The following is a 20,456-nucleotide window of genomic DNA, read 5'->3' as shown; positions in this document are numbered from 1 at the left end:
GTGCAGATGATGACGGTAAAACAGTACTTGTCACAGAGAAATGATGGATTTGATTTCTACTTCAAAAAATAAAAGCAAGATAAACAGTTAAACTAAGCTTAATGCAGTAAATTCCTTTTTTCCCCCCCTGTCTTCAGGAGATTCAGGAGGCTCGCAAGTTGGTTTTATAACAAAGGTGGGAGGTTTTCAAATCCACGATGAAACATTTCACATGATTCGATATCGATAATTATCAGGATAAATGTCAAATCATTATTTCTTTCTAGTTTAAAGGCTGATTTTTGCTCCTGAGTGCAAGTCGAAGAAACCAGATGGTTATTTGTGGTTTTAAACTTTTCTTTATGGTCAAAGCAAACATGATAAAATATTTTTTCCAGTGAATATGTGTGAGTAAAATTAAGTAAAATCTTTGTTTCAGGCCCTTTTCCGCAACAAATATCTTAATAGACATATTAAGTGCTGATTAATTTGTGATTCAAATGAATTAAATCAAACATTTATTGAACATTTCTTATTTTGTTATTGAGAAAAATGAATGATTGTTGTAATGCTGAGCCCCGTCCAAAATGTTTAATGGGAGTCTCAGTGAAAAAACAAATTACAGTAGTTATAGAAAAGCTGCTTATAACAATTGTTTTATAAATAATTTGATTTGTGTTTGGAGTTTTTGAGAAAAGGAGACATAATTTTAAGAGACGTGTTCAAGCAATCGAGAAAAACTGTAATAAATGCCGTAGGACAGACTCTAATTGTGTATTTGGTGCAGTGTGTGCTGTCAGACGTCCTGGATTAATTCTGCCTGTCTGTGTGATGATAGAGGCATCCAGGACTTGAGCAAAACTGACCAGGTAAACTAAAGGAGGGGCGCCATTCTCCAAACTTTGTCTGACGGGAGGCCCACAGTCTCTGAAAACTCCTGGTTTTACATAAACAGGACTGATGTCTTTACAACGACGAGTCAATCGAAAGAAAATTAATCGACAACTGTTTTGATAACCGATGATGCCAAAAATGTGAAACATTTACTGGTTTCATCTTCTTATATCTAAGGAATTGCTGCTATTTAGAGTCATTTACAAGGCAACACTTTGTGTTGAAAAGTGGTGGGGACATGGGGGGCTTAGCTCACGAGACACCACGATACGGAACGTTAGGTTCACGAGAACGAGATGAAAAGATCCTTAAACAGTGTTAAAGATATCCTCAATGCCGAGATATATGAGCGGGGGTCTGGGGGGAGCTCCCCCAGGAAATATTGATGTGTAAACACTTCATTTCCTGCATTGTGGTGAAAGTTTCTGCACCAGTTTCTGCTGGAAATGTTTTCAATTATGTAAAAGGAAACACAAAATTCAGGTGGCAGGTGACATTTCAAAATATATAAATATATAACGGAACATAAGTGAGTGCAGCTCTCAGTTCTGTGCTGCTTTCAGATCTGTTTCTCCAGTAGATCAACTTTTGTCATGTAACATCATCCCTGCAGAGGCAACACATATGTAGGCATGATTTAGTCTTCCCTCCTCTTTTGTCATGTTCACAGGGAGAGAACAGAACTGATTGGTGCTGCAGGTTTTGGGGTCATTTTATAATCAGTAAAAAATTTTTTTTAACTTAAATTACTTTTTTTGAACAATGCACATTTGTTTATTCTATATTTTAATTGCATTGCATGTTTTCTTAATGTGCAACTAAACCTTTTTGAAGGCATTTTCATTTGTTATTTCACTGCAAGCTATATTTCAGAATGCTTTTTAACAAATTTTGCTGTAAAGAAGCGGTGGGGACAAAATCAGCCATTTCAAAAAGTGGTGGGGACATGTCCCCAGCGTCCCCAGCGTCCCCAATGTAAATGACACGTGTGTTTTTAATGATAGTAAATGACGAGTCTTTGGGTTTTGGACTGTTGGTTGGACAAAAGAAGCTATTTAAAGATGCACTTTGGGCTCTGGAAAATTGTAAACGACTTAAAATAATCGACAGATTAGTCGATAATGAAAATAATCTAGTCCCTGGGTCAGCCTTAGGTGTTGCTGTGAGCTGACTCTGTGAAACAGTTTAATCCTGGTTCAGACTTTTCGCAGGCTGTTCTTCCGGATCTCCCACACTGTGAATCCCCACCTTCTTTGTGTGTGTTGTTCCTGACTGTGTGCATCCGTGCACGCTCTTCTTCTTTGTTTTGAGGGCCCCTGATTGCTCCACTGGTCCAGATCTGGGCCATGCTTCCTGACGCTGGAGATAATTATGATGATAGTCTGCTGGGTGCATTGTTCAAACACGGCCTCGCTCTCCGTTGGGGTGTGTGAACCAGGGTCTTCTGAATCTTGACGTCATTTTCTGGCTCTTGTGTTGTTTCCTTTATTTCACATACAAACAAGTGCACGTGCAAGAACATAATGTGTTGTGTTCCTGCTGCTGATGACCTGTGCCCTCTTTATGGACGCGAGATTCTGGGATGAAGCATTTGGCTCATTTGGATGCTCATTTAACAGGCCTGTTAGTATGAATAATGAAGCACATATAGTGTCTAAGTCCACACGTATATGATATATTCAACTTTAAATATCAGAACAGGCTCTAAACAACAAATATAGACAGTTACATTTTTCTTTTTTTCTTTATTATAAAAAAATTATAAAAAGTAGGTTCTATGAAAAGACTAGAAAAAATAAAAGGAAGTACAAAACGCTGTGCATGTTATAAAATGTAAATCCCCCCCGCCCTCTTTGATCACAGCATGAGGGAGTGTTGGTCTGAACAGGCTTCACTGCCTGCTGCATATTCGGAGGAGAAAAGAAACTATTAAGCTCTGCTGCTTCTCAGGGGCCACACACACAACACTTGAGCCAACCTGCACAACAATGGCACGATTACAACCTCATGATAAAACACTTTATCAAACACTAATCGATCTCTGGGCTGCTTTTATCGGTGAACCATTGAGTTTGTTAGTTACCACACTTTTCAAAAGCTTCACTTGAAGTGGCCTCCTGATGCAGAACGAGCTGATTAAACTCCTTTAGGAGCACGAATAAACTTCTGCTACCTGACAAATCCAAAAAAACACAAAACAAACAGACATTCAGTTCAGTGACAGGGACCCACATTTACAGTTTCATGCTCAGAGTACAACAGTTACACCCACAGAGGCTCCTGGAGGCTCGTGAGCTCCTCTTCAGTGGCACAGCATCACTCTGATGCCTCTGCTGCACAACACATGTCCTCAGTGTCAAAGTGGACTTTCAGTCTACACATAATGCTTCTTGTCAAAGTCCCCGTTGGCTGAGATGGTCTTGGTGGGGGCGTATTTGATGGGGTAGGTGCCTCTCACCCCCTGGGAGAAGGAGCAGCACAGCAGGGTGCCGCCGAGCAGCAGCAGCGCGGTGGCGGCCCAGCCGATGTAGATCGCCGCCCCGATCTCCCTCTTCTTGGACGGGGGCACCTGCGGGTTGTGGAAGTCCACTATGATGTTGTTGGCCATCCAGCAGAGCGGGACCAGCACGAACAGTCCGCTGATGATGTAGATGACCCCTCCGGCGTTCACCACTCTAGCCTTCACCGCCTCATCCTTGATGCAGTTGGTGCACTGCGCCCCGGCGACCGTCACCGTGAGCGCGATGACCCCGAGCAGGGCGGAGATGATGGTCAGGGCCCGGGCCGTCTGCAGGTCCTGCGTCAGGGCCAGCACCGAGTCGTGGACTTTGCACTGCATCTGGCCGGTGCTCTGCACCACGCAGGACATCCACAGGCCGTCCCAGATGGTCTGAGCCACCACGATGTTGGAGTCGATGAAGGCGGTCACCTTCCACGTCGGCAGCCCGCAGGCGACCATCACCAGGAGGGAGCCCATGACGCACAGCGCGAGGCCGAGGGACTCCAAACACGCAGCAAGCATGGCTCTGTTCTCCGTGTCCTCCTTATTCGAGAGATGAAGTTAAAACCTCTTGTTGTTGTTGTGTGTGTCTCCTCTCCGCGGTCTTGTGTTGATGCTCTGCGTGCGCTCTCGGGCTTTTCATTTAAGGCACCGATGACGCTGCTGCGCCTCCACCAAAACAAAACCGAGAGACTTTTGGGCCAATCAGCTGTAAATGCATCTGCGTCTCAGCCAATGGGATGGAGGGGGGGTCCGCAGGAGCAGCAGCGGCAGCATCTCGCACACTTGCGCGTTCACGTTTACGCACTGGCGTCAGAGAGTATTTACCAGTTTGTGCCGGAGCGCACGAGCTTCCTGTCATTCAGAGTCTGTGGGAGGAGGTGGAGCAAAGCAGCCTTTGGCACAGCATCCCCAAGTTATAAGAGTTTAACCAGTGGTGGACAGTACTTAAGTACATTTACTCAAGTACTGTACTTAAGTAGAAATCTGAGGTAATTGTACTTTACCTGAGTATTTTCTTTTCATGCCACTTTCTACTTCTACTCCATCTCAGAGGGAGATATTGTACTTTTTACTTCACTACATTTGTCTGACAGCTTCATTTACTTTACAAAGTCAGATGTTTACACACATAAAATAAGATGTTTTGTTATAAATTAAACTCCCAACAGCTTGTACAAGGACAGTTTGTACATTTATTGATTGGCTTACATTTAATTGAAAACTATTTTGAGAATCGTTGATGTCATTTTTTTATGTAAAAACATTTCATTTGAAGATTTGCTGCTCTTCCATTTAATTATTTTAATGCATATTTAATCATTCTGAGGTTCAGACTGACAGAATGAGCATTGTGATTGTGCCGCTTTGGGCTCTGGGCAACTATGACAACGTTTCTCACTATTTTCCAAATCTTTACAATCAATTAATGGAGAAAACAATCAGCAGATTCATCTATAATGAAAATAATCATTTGTTGCAGTCTGATACAAAATAGTTCAGCCTTAACATCTATAAAATCCTGCTTTTACACTGTTGTCACACTGGATTATCAAACAATTACAACACTTAATTGTGAATATTGATTTCAATTTCCAATTCAAACCAGAACTAAAAATAAAAATAATCAAGCCAAGAGAATTTAGAAAATAAATAATTTAATTCAAAACAAAATGTTGGCAGAGCACACATTAAGTGGGACAACCTCTTTCTTTCAACTTTAAAATCAAACGTTCTCTGGAGTGCAGATAGATCTATACTAACTGAATGTAATGCTGCAGATAACTTGCTTAAGTGTAAAACTTCTTAACTAAACACATGTGTTTAAACACACTACTTTTGTACGACATCTGTATCTGACTATCAGACGTGTGTTTAGAGTCACATTTCTGGCACACATGAATTGCTTGGCCTGAGGTGCAAACATCTGGGGTCCATTTGTTGCTTTTCACTCACTTAAACCACGTCTTCTTTTCACTGTATGTAAATGGCTCCACACAGATGAGGCCAAAAGAGATGTCAGCGGCTGGTGTCAAAATCTTCAGCTGTACTTCTGATTGATTTGTTCTTCAACTTCACCTGCCTGACTGCCTTTAACATTATGTCAGGTGGCGTGCTGCCATTCTCTGTCTTCTGTTGATAGTTTTCTTCCTTCCTTCAAAAACACATTCCTCCTGCAATTACAAATAAATTACAAGCTAATTTGTCTATTACCCTTGTTGCCTAACTAAATTAAGTGTGTGTGTGTTTGTATCTACTAACACACTACAGTACATGCCTACAGTATAAGACCTTATATACTGTCATGAATTCAGTCTTGTCCAGGCATCTGGCTGCTGCTGTAAACTACAGAGTATAATATTGTATTTACAGTATCATTTAATATTATTGTCAGAGGTAATTACACAATTTCACATAGTTTATTGAGCCTGTTCTTTGTTTTTATTTGTACTGGGTCAAGTAATCACATGTGACAACTTGACCCAAACTTATTAGCCGTGTTTCCATCAACGTTTTTTAATGCGCATTTTGAAGTATCGCATTGATGGAAACGGCAAAATCTGAAAATAAAATCCTTAATTTCGCTAAAAGGTTTTCACGCTCGCTTGAGGTGGTTTTTGCCTTTGTTGAAAAAGATTAAATGCTCTAAATGGGAGATGGGAAACACTTTTTCCAGATAAGTCCTGACGCAGCAAACTTGTAACTCACGTCTGATCAGCTGTTTCTGCTGTCGGCATCTTGCCCGGGTGTGCAGAGTTCTGCACGCCTGGTAACGCTCATTTGTGCTGAGGAAAGAGGTGGATGCAAATCTGGGCAGGTAGCCTTCATCAGCTGTTCTGCCGAATTATGCATTGACCTCTTAAAGGTCCTCTTCAGATCCTTTGCTCTGCACACTGATCAAACGGAGTTATCACCGCATATTTTTGCTGAATCTCAATGAATGCTGCTTCTAACGACTCTAAACGTTCATAAAATACATACTTTGAATCATTTATCACCGTTGATTAACCCCACAAAGGATATTATATCGTTTAAAAGCATTATCTGGAGGTGCATGCAATTCTTGGCAGGCATGCAAAACTGGGCATAACTGACTGACTAGTCGTATGTCAACCACTGACTTGCTGTAGCCTGGTTTATTCGCTGCCAGCGCTTAAAATTTGCATGACAATTAGATGGAAACATGGCTGGAGAGACAACTTGCTCCAAACTGACATGTGTGCTAACGTTGGCTAAATCTCAAGGTTAGCTTAACATAGCTCTTCAGCTGAAGTATCAAAGACACTTTATTGTCTCCTCTACTTTGTGCAAAGTTATAAGTTTGAACATTCACTCCTAACAAAGTTGGATTACATAAAATGTAAAGTGCAAATGTTTTGCTTTTGCGGCAAAAAAATAAAATTGTACTCACCTCAGATTAGAGTGACCTTGACCACATGTGAACAGGAAGTTGAACATAGAACAAGAAGTCACACAAAGTAGTTATTTTGACATGGAGCCTCCGGTGTTGGAGTTATGAGCAGTGTGACAACTTACCCCGCTCTCCCCTACTTTTATTACTATAAGTACATTGTCCTGATTGTACTTAAATACTTTTAATTAAGTAACATTTTTAATGCAGTACTTTTATTTGTATTTCTACAGTGAGGTATTCATACTTTTACTTTAGTAAAGAATCTGAATACTTCGTCCACCACTGAATTTTATATTACAGATCTTACACATACGGTTTAAAGTAAACAGAAATCTCGATGTAGGCTTCAAATAATCAGATATTGTGGAAAGGAAATGTTGGTCCAGTGGTCTGAGGAGAATAATGCCACTGCAAAGCCACATCCTGAGTTCAGATCCGGCTGTTGAATGTCCTGCCCCAGTTTCCCCATCAGCCTTTTGTCTATCCAGCAAAAAACAAAATGATCTTAATGCTCTTACAGAATATGATAATACATCTTAAAACATCTTCTATATGTGCTGGAGTTGATTTCCGTGAAAGAACCTCGACCAGATAAAATTGTTGGAGAGACATTTAATTCAAAATGTTCTTCCATTCATTGGAAACACTCACATAAAGTACGGACGCCTCTCGTTAAACACATTTTTCCATTACTCAGCCGGCATCGTTTTCTGTGCCTCTGACTGATATTTATTTGACCCATTTCGGTGCTTCAACAACACACAGTGCCACACAGGATGCACTCCCTGCAGAGGCTGAAACGCTCCATTGTACTCCGACTGTGCCGTTGAAAAATCAACTCAACCCTCTTTTGGTTTTTGTGCTTTAAGTAGACGCACCGGAGATATGAAAAGCCTGAGTCGACCTAACATACACAACCTGTACATGCAGCAAAGTCAGCACTGGGACGTTACAGAGACCTTTTAAAAAATGTACACATAGAAAAATGAAATTAGTATCCTAAACAGAATCAGAATACTTAATTGATCCTAAGGGCAAATTCTTTAAAAGCAACTTAGTAGGCTATTATACTTCCATAAAACCAAGAGACTCCAGTGGTTTTACTTTTACTTAAGTAAAACTACAGTACCACAGTGTAGAAATACTCTGTACAAAAGTCCTATATAAGTGCAGCTCATTTACTGTCTTAGTTTAGCGTGTTAGCATGCTAACATTTGCTAATTAGCACAAAGTACAGTTGAGGCTGATGGGAAAGTCATTAGTTCTGCTGGCATTTGGTCACAAAGCCAAACACAAGTTAAAAATGTTAACTAACAACTGAAAATGCTTTTAGAAAGGTTTATTTGCACAATAAGAAAACATGCAATGCAATTAAAATACATAAGAAACATATTTTCATTGTCCAAAAAAACTTAACTTAAGCAAAAAAATTCATTAACTTAGGCAAAAAAAACGAAGCTGCTGGTTCTAAAATACCCCGATCAGTAATTTTAACAACTTCTTCGCACAGTTTCTTCTTCATGTCCATGTGTTTGTGAACATGAAAAACAGCCACGCTGTTTGAATCGGGTTTGTGTGACATTTTGTTTCTCGTTAAATGTTAAAATAGTTTGCAGCATCGAAACAACAGGTAAGGTTAATTTATTATCTTTCGCTTTCCCTTGTTATAAATAAAAACAATTCCACCATAACTTGATTCACAAAAGGCAGAAATTGTCATCAGAATGCAGGAAATCAAGTGTTTATGGCTCAAAATTTTATGGGGGAGGACCCCCAGATCCCTGCTCATATAAATTTCCTAACAAGATTTCTTAAAAATTGTGTTAAAATCTCGTCATCGTGCATCCTCCCGTCTCGTGAGCTAAGTTTATCGTCACACCCCTTATCTGAGCCCTTATGTCCAACCACCTTTCAAAACAAAGTGACGCCCTTGTGTTGGACACATTCAAACTGTGAGCTGATGATGGCCAATAGCAGACCCAATGGGAAGCGAGTAGGTCCCTCGTCGGCTGCTACTTTTACAGTTAGTGAGTGTAGCTGCTTTTCACCCAGAATAAGAGGCTGACGGTACTGTGTAAATGAAATAACGTACAATAATAAAGTCTGTCCAGAGGTTAGTGTTGCTTCTGTGTGTGTGTGCAGACAGAGTGACCTCCACTAATGTTTACTGCAGAGCGAGTGATGCGTGTTGATAAAAGCTGGACCACACCTACTGTAATTACTCCTAATCTTTCAGTTTTAGTCATAAGGTGGGGGGGTGTAGCCTGATGACTGACTAATCGGAGGCCACAGCAGATAAACACAACCGGGGTGGAGGAAGAGCTGAGCTGCTAAGATAAAGTCTTTAATAACTACCAGTTTTATTATTCAGTGAATATGGATTTTAATCTTTTGCTGTTTTAATGATACTGTGATGCTGAATTCAAGGACAGGATTCTGGTGTTGGTTCAGCAACAAACAACATTCCTTCACAAAAACACAATCAGGTCTCCGTCTGGAGGGCTCATCATTACTCATGTGCACGTGAAGGAGAAGAAGTCGCGATGTCACGCAGCAGCTGAGTGGGTCGTGTTCCTGTCGCCTCAATAACACGAGCACACCAATCTTAATCAGGACTGCCAGCAGAATGAGATCTGACTGAAAAAACAGAGTTTGTTTGTCCTCACAGATGCTTCCTCTTCTCCATCTGTGACTGAGTGTTTATAGTTACAGTTGTAAATATTAGATTATATCTTTTCATTAAGGTGACCAGATTTCTGAAATGAAAACCGGGGACATTTTTGTTTTGGTGGTCAGTATGTCATTAAAAAATATGATGTTATTATTATATATGAAATAAAAAAGGGGGACAATTACGGTTTTATAATCTGTCAAATATAACCCTCATGAATATAATCAAGTCATTTCAGGGCAGAAAAACCGTTCAGTCAATTAGTAGAGGCGGCAATACACTAACTGGTAAGCAGAATTCCACATTTTATGTGTTGTTTTGGCCATTTAAAGGTATTTTAAGAGGTAAAAAGTAGACTACTAGGTGAGTTATAAATTGTCAAATATAATGTCTGAATGAAATTAAGTCATTTTGAGGCAGAATCTACCTTTCAGTCAATAAGTGGCAACTGAAATACTGCATTTTATGGGTTGTTTTGGCCATTTAAAGGTATTTCAACAGGTAAAACAGACTGGATTGGTTGGTACACAGCGAGTTAAATAATGTAGAGTCATAAGGATGATTGCAAAAGAGATCATGTCTTTATTTTACATATAACTCAGCAGTAAGTCATGTTAGTTATTGGCTTCATTCTGTTTTCCAAATGTAAACAAGGATATTAGACGTAGGCCTACCAAACACATAATCCATTGGCAACAACAGGCTTCAGTTATTGCCTATAATCAGGTAAATGTCCGGCCTGGTTACGCTATAAACTGCAAACACTGATTAGGCCACAATTGTGATTATTCAGTTAAAAGAAATGTTAAAGTATCACAAAGACAAACCTTTGCTGTTACCACGGACATAAAGTGATGTTTACTTCCACATTATGTCAGTTTTTGGCTCGACCCCTGTCTGCTCTTCTGTCCAGTCTTTCTGGCCACGTAAAATCTGATTTCAGGTCCGTTAACACCTCATACAGTTTGTGATTAACACACAGTTAAAAACGGGGACATTTCCGGGGACAGCTCCAGACGGGGACGTCTGGTCACCCTACTTTTCATGTGACAGCACTGAAGAAATGACACTTTGCTGCAATGTAAAGTAGTGAGTGTACAGCTTGTATAACAGTGTAAATTTACTGTCCCCTCAAAATAACACATCACACAGTCGTTAACGTCTAAACCGCTGGCAGCAAAAGTGAGGACACCCCTAAGAGAAAATGTTCAAATTAACTTTATGGCTTATCTGATTGGCTGTTCCCTCTCAGAACTTGCATGTGATCAATCATGTGATCACTTCATCTTTGAGGTTGCTCCTACACGTCACTGTAAGTCGGTGAGCGGGTCATGAAATCTGTGTTCCTGTCTGCTTATTGACACGAGAACACCAATCTTAATAACAGTCAGGACTGGAGTCACTGCCGGCACAATGAGAGCTGATTGAATCTGAGGGTGTGCGTGGAAACCAAAATATAATAATCCAAAAGATAACCAATATATGGAGAAACTGAAGCCTCTTCGTTTGTTTTGGATAGATGAAACACTGAAGCAGCCTCAGCAGTAACATTACACGTTAGTAAGAAAGTAAATATGTCTTTAGTTCCTTCCTCCACTTCACTTCGCTTCACAGGATGCAGCTCAACAAATCCAGACCGTCCTCACCTGACAAACGGCCGTACCGGTCAATTATGCAGCAGCTTATTACAACCGACATTTACAGTTATTGTAGCCGCGACCTCTTGTGGCGGAAGAAGTCGAGTGATGTAGTATAAAGAGCGCCAAAGTCCATGTGAGGAGGTGGCGGGGTGGATGGATGAGTCAAGTAAGGGTTGAGTCCTGTGTGAAAGAAAGTTGACATGTTTTAAGTTTAATAAACGTTTTGTAGATGACTTGATTTCAACAGACCTCAACGAGCACCTGTAATGAAAACAATTTAACTAGCCTAAGGACCCATCCACACTACCACGTTTTCATTTTAAAACGCAGACCTCTTGATACGCTTGCACCTCCCGTCCAGACTAAAACGGCGAATCCAAACAACTAAAACGGACCCCGGGGTAGCATTTTTAGTGCGGAGAGGTTAAAACGGAGTTAAAAACGATGACACAGACGCTCACGTTTAGCTTCCTGATTGGCTCTTATCAGTCATACAAAGCAAAAACACGATGCTACTGACAGAGTTTTAATTTGGTGTTTTTATTAAAATATTTAGTACTTACTGTAAATAACACTTATACACTTATACTGTGCATGTCGCTGTATTTGCAGTAACAGTTCCACCTCGTTGTCGGTCCATGCAAAGAAAATCTCTGGTGTGATTCTTCGTCTGTAGTTTTACTCTCTTTACTCTTCGTGTACATCCACAGTTATAGTCCTGTATGGGTTTTTTTATTTTGAAATACCTCATCCTGAACATGTCACATCATCTTAAGGCTAGCTAGCTTTCTGCTGTTCTTTTTCATGGATGCCTGGACCCTTCCGCTCTGTTTAAGCTGAAATAATTTAAACCCTTTTTCACCATCAAGCGTGCCAAAGGAAAGGACGTGACAGTGATTAGATTTACAGGTTCCACCGTTGTTGTTTTGCTGTTCGGATCTGAACGAGCGGGGCTGTTAAAGCCTGAAGAGGCTAAAGGTCACACGTGACGTCGGACTTAACAATTGGATATATCTGCACTGAGAAGTTTTCGTATGTGTAGTATATTGTTTACAATATGCAGCATGTGGGATTACCTAAATCAGTTTTAACAGAGAACTTAAAAACGAGCATCAGTTTGACTTTATTGTCACGTCTCTGCTGTGTTGAGCGTTAGTGTGAAGCTGAGCGACAGCTGCAGAGCTGCCAGGTGACGTGTGAGATGCAGCAGCGTCAGGATGTCCTGTCTCTTATCACTTCCCTTCGACTCCATTGTTCTCCGAGTTACTGGGAACATTCTCCTGCTCCTTTTCCACCTCAACTCTTTTTATTATCCACAATGAAATATCACCTGCCGTAGGGGGGGTTGTTGGCAGTCTTAGAGGCGTGCAGCCTTGGCATTTTGTTGTGTCGTGCGTCTTTCCGGTACCAATATTTGCCACGTGGGCCGGCAGTTTGGTTCAGAGATGTCTTTGATGATAGTTTTAAGTATTGGTAATCTAAAGTGTGTGTGACCCTTTTTGATCTGCATGAGCCAGCAGTACAACAGCAGGAGTTTAAAGTAAAATTATCCAGCATTTCATACAAAAAACAGAAGAATACAGAAATCTGTGAAGCAGGACAAACACATCATCTTGAGACCCCTTCACTTTATCTCGTGACCCATGGAGGGGTCTCATCCCCCATGTTGGGAATCACTGATATACAGTTAAAAGGTAATTTCAATTCAGTGCTGACTACGTTAACGTAAGTCTGAGGTCACACAACAAAGATCGCACATAGAGAATTTAAATAAAAGCCAAGATCGCACATGAATTTGTGAACTCATTTGCGAGAAGGCCTGGCTCGCAGTCTCCGCCCTAATTCATCCCAAAGGTGTTCTGTCAGGTTGAAGTCAGGACTGAAGTGCAGGCCAGTCAAGTTTATATTTACATTTATACATTTTTATCCAAAGCGACTTACAGTAGCTACACGTCAGAGGTCGCACGCCTCTGGAGCAGCGACGGGTTAAGTGTTTTGCTCAGCGACACATTGGTGGATGTGTCACAGTGGGAATCGAACCCTGTCTTATCAATTGCTCCATTACCACTCCAGAGAACATGTCTCCACTGCTCTAGTGTCCAGTGGCGGCGTACTTTACACCGCTGCATCCAGCGCTTTGCATTGCACTTTGTGACGAAAGGCTTGGATGCAGCTGGAAACCCATCCTGAGAGCGACTCATTCTTTCACAAATGTTTGTAGAAGCAGTCTGCAGCCTAGGTGCTTGATTTTATCCACCTGTGGAAGTGTTTGGAACTGAATTCAATGATTCGGAGGCATGTCCCAAAACTTTTGGCAATGTAGTGTATATTGTTTTTTTTCTGGTGAGGACAGTTTCACTGTGACACAGCTGCCAGCTGCAGCACGCTCCCTCAATACTGGATCAATTTTAAAACATCGTATATTTGCAGTGCAACGTGATCATTGGTTTGATGGTCTCGACAGGCTCTTTATTTCATCACTCACACATTTTACACGCTCTGATGTCGTGCTTATGGTGTGATATAAATTCTTGTGAGCGAGGTTTCAGGAAACTCAGAATGCCTTAAAGAGCAATGTTTAATGAAGCAAGGCAGAGGAGACAGAGTGTCCAGGTTATTATTATTATTATTATTATTAATATAACACCCCCTCTATACACGTGAGAAGATTCTATTGGATAGTGGTCCAAACACGAGACTGTGGTTACCTAAGTTACATCACGTTGTGTGTCACCCAAGCCACATGCAGCATTTTCTAAAGAGACTGTCAGTCTGCCTGTAATGAAACAAAATAAAGATAATCTCGACCTTGGATTACCAAGGAGACGGACAAGTTCATCCTTATCAGGACAGAACAGAGAGGAGAGACAGTCTGACATATTGGTTTAGAAGAGTCCCACGCTGTCACCTTTGGGTTACTCTAGCTCAGCAAATGATCCTGAGGGATTTTACCCTTAACAAGGAAAATCTCCTTCGCACTTTGTGCAAAACACGTTATTTGTTTACAACAATAAGTGTGTCTGCATCCACCTATTTTTTATTCACAGTTTCAATTTCACTTTTAGCTCCCAGCAGCTCCGGCCACTCCCAGCTGCATGCCTTGAGGAAGCCGGAGCACCCGGGGAGAACCCACGCAACGTCCTTAATAAATAAATAAAATCATTTTTGTACCAGGCTGTAAACGTGTTTTTTTGTTTTTCCACTGTAAAGTTGGGTGTTTTTATGGTGCGTTTCAACTGAAACACTGAAACGTATCATCTAAATGTTCGTACACAAAGTACTATCCAACTGCTGGACATGTTGCTACTGTGTTTAGTATGCGTAAATACAACGTAATGCGTTTTTTCATCAACTGCTATTGGTTACACTGGCTAACCTGCCTAGTTGTAAACAACAGCTGGCCGACTAGTTAACTGAAACTTGGTCAACGTGGGCGAAGCGTCATTTCCAGCTCCGACTTCGGACTTCTGAGATAAAATGGAACGCGCCCGAACAGGGGGGGGGAGTCTGTGGGGATTGACCCACTTTTGGTGCCTCAAGTGGCCATCTGAGGAACTGCAGTTTTTGGCAGCTGGAGGTCGCTGCTTGGGGTAAAAACCAAAACATTTTTGAAATATCAAAATATTGTTAAAAAAAGTTGCTGTATCAACAAAAAAAGGAAAAAAGTGCACATCAAACAGACTCAGTGCATAAATGCTGGCTTACATGAAACAGTGACTGGGTGGCGACGGTGCAGTGGATAAGACACATGCTTTTGTTGTGAGAGACCGCAAAAGGGTTCGATTCCCACTGAAACACACCCGTTTGTCCTCCAACATATATGGAAAAAGCTTCAGCTAAATGAGTAAATGTAATAACAAATGAAGAGCTGGAAACATCAGCTGCGTGCAGCGATGAGGAGGCTGTAACCTTCCTCACATTAACACATGAAACTTACAGAAACACCTAATTTCCATCATTTTCTCCACACAGTTTTCCATCGTTTTGAGCTTTGACTGTAGCTCTTTTATTCTTTTGCCGTAATGTTGTTAAAATTTGTATGAAAACCTGGTGATTATTGATGTTTACAGGGAGCCACATAAACATGGTTGAAAATGCCAACACCATGTGTTATTCAGCAGCTGCAGTCACAGATCATTACTCAGAGTAATGAGTTGGCTCAGACAGGAGGAAATCCCAGCACTAGAAAGTCATCACCCTGCCCTGATAGGAGCTAGAAGTCCCGTGTCACTGGGCCTCAAATGTCCGATGTGCCTCCTCTTCCTGCGGTGACTAAACCCACCTGTTATAACAAACAGCGGACGTGACACATTCATCAGTCATCCTGTGAGGACTCAGCTCGCCTCTGCCGTTTACATGTGCTGTAATCAGGGCTGCGACTGCAGATCACTTTCATTATCGATTCACCTGTCAGTCATTTTTCTGATTCATCTTTAATCTGTATAACATCAGGAAATAGTGAAACATCTCATCACAGTTCCCCCAAATCCTACAGGGACGTCTTTAAATATCTTATGTTGTCTCATGATGTGAAATACTCACATCTAAGAAGCTTGATAAATGTGGGGGGGGGGCGTTCTTTCGAAACAGCTACTCATTTAATCCACAAACTGTTTCAACAGCGATGAATAAACAAGCTGTATATCTTCATTATCGTGAATGAGACATGACATCTTTAGTCTTCTGGCGTCCACTGGTGGTACATTTAATCAAGTACTGTCTTACTCCATCACATCTCAGAGGGAAATAAGGTACTTTTTGCTCTACTACATTTATCTGACAACTTTAGTTACTTTGCAAATTAAAATGTTTAAAGACAAAAAATATGATAACAGAGTACTTTTACTTTTAATTACTTTAAGAAAACTTTCCTGATTAAACTTTTACTGAAGTAACATTTTTAATGCAGGATCATTATTTGTAACTTGAGTATTTCTTTAGTGTGGTATTAGTATTAGTTAAAGATCTAAGTCTTCATCAATGCTGAGTCAGTGAACATATATTTCCAAGAGGATGAAGAATCAGTTTCCATTTATTCAGGCCTGCTGTGCTTTCATCGTGTGCTCTTTGAGACTTAACATGGTGATAATAAATGTCTGAACATGTCACTGAACATGGAGGTTAATGGGTTTTCAATATGACATCTGGAGGCAGTGGTCCAGTAGCTGTAGCCCTGAGGCGCGTTCGAGTCTTCCTGCTGATGTGACCTCAAACAGCTGAAAGAGCTCGAAGCCTCTTCATCCCGTTAATAACAAATAATCCACTTCCTCCCTGTTGATCTGCGTGTTTAGTGTGTTTGAAACAATAGTCGATTCACTACTAATAAATCACTACCTACTTCCTGTAAAGCTTCAGAGCTATGAGGATAGCACTGATGCATGAGTTAGCATTTTAGCTATGTTGCATAACCAAGCAGAAACCTCCGGGTCTTAAAAGAAGCCAGTGCCGAAGTGCCTTACACCTGCATTCGGCCAGCAGGGGGCGACTGGTTGTGAAAAGAACTCCGATTGCATAGAAGTCTATGAGAAAATGTTGCTACTTCTCAGCTGATTTATTCCCTCAGTAAACACTTTCCTGATGACTTTATGGTCTCAGTCGCTAGTTTCAAGTCTTCTTCAACACATCATGATGTATATTTAGTAAATTATGGTCTCATTTAAAGGAAAGTAGACCAGATAGCTTTAACCTTGTGATTGACAAGTCATTTTTCTGGAAAAGATATTTTGTTTTAAGCCTGTTTGTCGCTAGCTAAAATTAGCATCCAAGTTAACATCACAGTCAACATGAATTACAGATGCACCTCGCTAACCAAGCTAGCTTGCGACAACCACTTGTCCAAATATTGTCATGTTTGGTCCCCAAAAAACCAAGATGGCGACGGGACAAATTTTTAGGCTTGAAACCGGTAGTCCATAAACCAACGGGTCATGGTGGCTACGTGTACTTCTTTTACACAGTCTTTGGTATAAATGGATCAATCATAGTAGTATGGTTGTAAATGTTTGAGAAGAGCTGCTGGAGTCTATCTTCTGAGGTAGAGGTAGGTCGAACAAAAAAGATTAGAAACTTCTGGAGTGTTTGAAACACAAAACACAGATTTTTCTCTGTGTCCAGTCTTCTGTCCCTCAGCTGCATCGGCATGGACTTGTTTTGATTTCCGGAGCCATTTTCCCGCCTTATCTCTGCCATCAGCTCATTTCCTGTGTGTAACAGCACCATTTCCTGTCTCTGTGGAGCACAATCAGAGAGATAACACACAACCGCCACACAAGACCTAGTTTTTCTCGTTGTTTCTTTCTCTGGGCCTGCACGTCACGTTTCCTCCTCCAGCTGTTTCTTTTAGTGTCCGGTTCTGCTTTCATTCAAATCTAATCTGATTTTTAACCACTTGGAAGACATCAAACGTTGGTTTGACAAATAAAAATGAGTGATCTGTTATCTCTGAGACTGTTGTTATTTATGTTGTTTATTTAACCCACATTTTTACTTAATAGAAGGAAGAAAACACATTTATGTATTCTGCCAGAAATAAATGCAACCACACAGTGGTGGAAGAAGTATTCAGATCCTAAATTGTAAAAATACTCTGTCAAAGTCATGCATTCATAAGTTTACTTAAGTACAGAAGTATTAGCAGTAAATGTACTTAACGTATCTGTAAAAATACGTTTTAAGAGTACTGATGCATCAATGTTAGAGCAGCATTTTACTGTCGGAGCTGCTGAAAGTGGAGCAAGTTTTAACTACTTTATACAGTTAATTAGTTTTAACGACTTTATATACAGTTAGCTAGTTTTAACAACTTTATATACAGTTAGCTAGTTTTAACGACTTTATATACAGTTAGCTAGTTTTAACGACTTTATACAGTTAATTAGTTTTAACGACTTTATATACAGTTAACTAGTTTTAACTACTTTATATACAGTTAGCTAGTTTTAACGACTTTATATACAGTTAGCTAGTTTTAACGACTTTATATACAGTTAGCTAGTTTGAACAACTTTATATACAGTTAGCTAGTTTTAACGACTTTATATACAGTTAGCTAGTTTTAACGACTTTATATACAGTTAGCTTGTTTGAACAACTTTATATACAGTTAGCTTGTTTGAACAACTTTATATACAGTTAGCTAGTTTTAACGACTTTATATACAGTTAGCTAATTTTACTTCTGTGTAGTTAACTAGTTTTAACGACTTTATATACAGTTAGCTAATTTTAACGATTTTATCTACAGTCAGCTAATTTTAACGATTTTATCTACAGTCAGCTAATTTTACTTCTTTACATACAGTTAGCTATTTTTAACTACTTTATATACAATTAGCAAGTTTTTTCTACTTCATATACAGTTAGCTAGTTTTACTTCTTTTTATTTTTTTAACTATTTAAATGAAACCATGTAAGAAGTTTAGAGGGGAAATGTCTTTGGTGGACATGATAACAACATGGGGACCCTGCACACTGATTTGTGAATAAGTAAAAATTAAAAAAATGATTTAATTTCTAAGAACACGTATTTTATAAGCTTCTCTTATGTTTTCAAATTTATCTTAACCTGAAAGGTAAATGGTAACTACAGCTGTTGAATAAATGTAGTGTAGTAAAAAGTACAATATTTAGAAGTATAAAATAGAAATATTTAATTTCCTTACATTGTCCCTCTTCTCGAGAAAAAGAGAAAAGGCTCACTCACAACAATATGCACTTCCTACTGTGAGCTGGCGTCCTCAACAGAGGCCGAGGAATCAATGCAGAGCACATGTGATGAGCTATTGTACAGCGCTGTGGCCTGGCCTTCCTGCGTTAGCCTGCTTCCTAGCTGACATCATTGTGTGACCCCATCTCTGTCTGTGGGAGGAAACGCTCATTTGCTCTCACATGAGTACAAGTACACACATGATCCTCCTGTACACACATTCACAAATACACACAGAAACATTTACTCAAGTGCTGTACTTAAGTACAAATCAGGGCTCTACGCTAACCTTAAGGAGGCCTTAATATTTTGTTAAATCTTTTTAAATATTGAATCAGATGTTTTGAAAATTTAAGACATTGAAAACAGCTTTTGAAATACTGATCAGTCATCACAAAAAACTTTTCTGTGATTGGTGCTTGTGTAGTTTTTGAACCAGGGACGGATTCACAATATACCAGCAGCGCCCACACAACCCACATCTAATGTAATCAAGACTACTGAACAGTGTTACAGTAACTTTAGTAAATCAAAACAAGGGGAACGTGTTGCTCTCAGGAGGAGGCTAGTAGGAGCACGTACTGGCACACCTGTGCAGTGGAAATCTGCATCTTTCCACTGCAGAGGCGCTTCACACAATAACATTAGATAGAACGTTCAATTTTAATCTAATAGCATACTGTTAGTATGTTCATATATAAATGGGATCTCCTGGTGCTCCTGTGGCCAGCTGGCTTTTTCTCTACCAGAGTTTCAACAACTCTCATTTGACTGACACCAGCTTTGCGTCGCGTCCTGCACGCTACTATAGGGGCGTGATGTTTTGGATTATTGTAGTTACTCTGTGGTTGCACTGTAGAGCCCTGCAAATGGCACACAAATATACTTGCCCGTCAGATCCACAGACCCTGGAATGCTCAGTTCACTTAACAACTGCCTTTGTGAAGTTAAAAAATGGATGTCAAATAATTTCCTCCAGCTGAACTCGGACAAAACAGAAATCCTGGTCATCGGGTCCCTGCAGATGGCAAATCAAATACTGCCATCTGCTGGTTCGCTAGTAAATCACATTAAGCCTGTTGCAAAGAACCTTGGTGTTTGGTTTGATAGTAATTTAAATTTCGAGCAGCACACCACAAAGCTTGTTCAATCATGTTTTTATCAACTTAGAAATATAGCTAAAATTCGATCTATGTTAACTTTTAAGGACACCGAGACCATTTTACACGCCTTCATCTCATCACGCCTGGATTATTGCAATAATTTCACCTGTTTAACCCAAAAATCTATTGATCGACTCCAGACTGTCCAGAACTCAGCTGCCAGGCTTTTAACCAGAACACAGAAATATGACCACATTACTCCTATTTTAGCTTCATTACACTGGCTCCCAGTATGTTTTAGAATTGACTTTAAAATTCTATTGATCACTTTTAAAGCTCTTCATGGCCTCTCGCCTTGTTATATAAGTCCCTTCTTAAAACATACTTTTATAGGAGAGCCTTTCCCGATCTTATTTGACTTTATTTTATGCCTTTTAGTTTATTCTATTTTACTAATTTTATATTTATCTTAAACGTGTATTTTAGTCTTTTCAATGTTTTCATGCCTTTATCTTGTATTGTTTTTGTCTTATTGTCTTTACACTTGTTA

General features: G+C 40.1%; 1 protein-coding gene across 1 annotated transcript; it reads right to left on the bottom strand.

Moving 5' to 3' along the window:
- Positions 1-2,598: 2,598 nt before the first annotated feature.
- LOC119914725 (claudin-5-like) lies at positions 2,599-4,002 on the bottom strand. The gene has a single exon (XM_038734205.1). It carries the CDS (start codon positions 3,893-3,895, stop codon positions 3,248-3,250), a length of 648 nt encoding a protein of 215 aa, XP_038590133.1. The 5' UTR covers positions 3,896-4,002; the 3' UTR covers positions 2,599-3,247.
- Positions 4,003-20,456: the final 16,454 nt, after the last annotated feature.

The sequence above is a fragment of the Micropterus salmoides genome, unplaced genomic scaffold (assembly GCF_014851395.1).
Source record: "Micropterus salmoides isolate LMB-PRFRI ecotype aquatic unplaced genomic scaffold, ASM1485139v1 Ms_hic_scaffold_20, whole genome shotgun sequence".
Lineage (NCBI taxonomy): Eukaryota > Metazoa > Chordata > Actinopteri > Centrarchiformes > Centrarchidae > Micropterus > Micropterus salmoides.
This window is presented reverse-complemented; position numbering and strand designations above follow the sequence as displayed.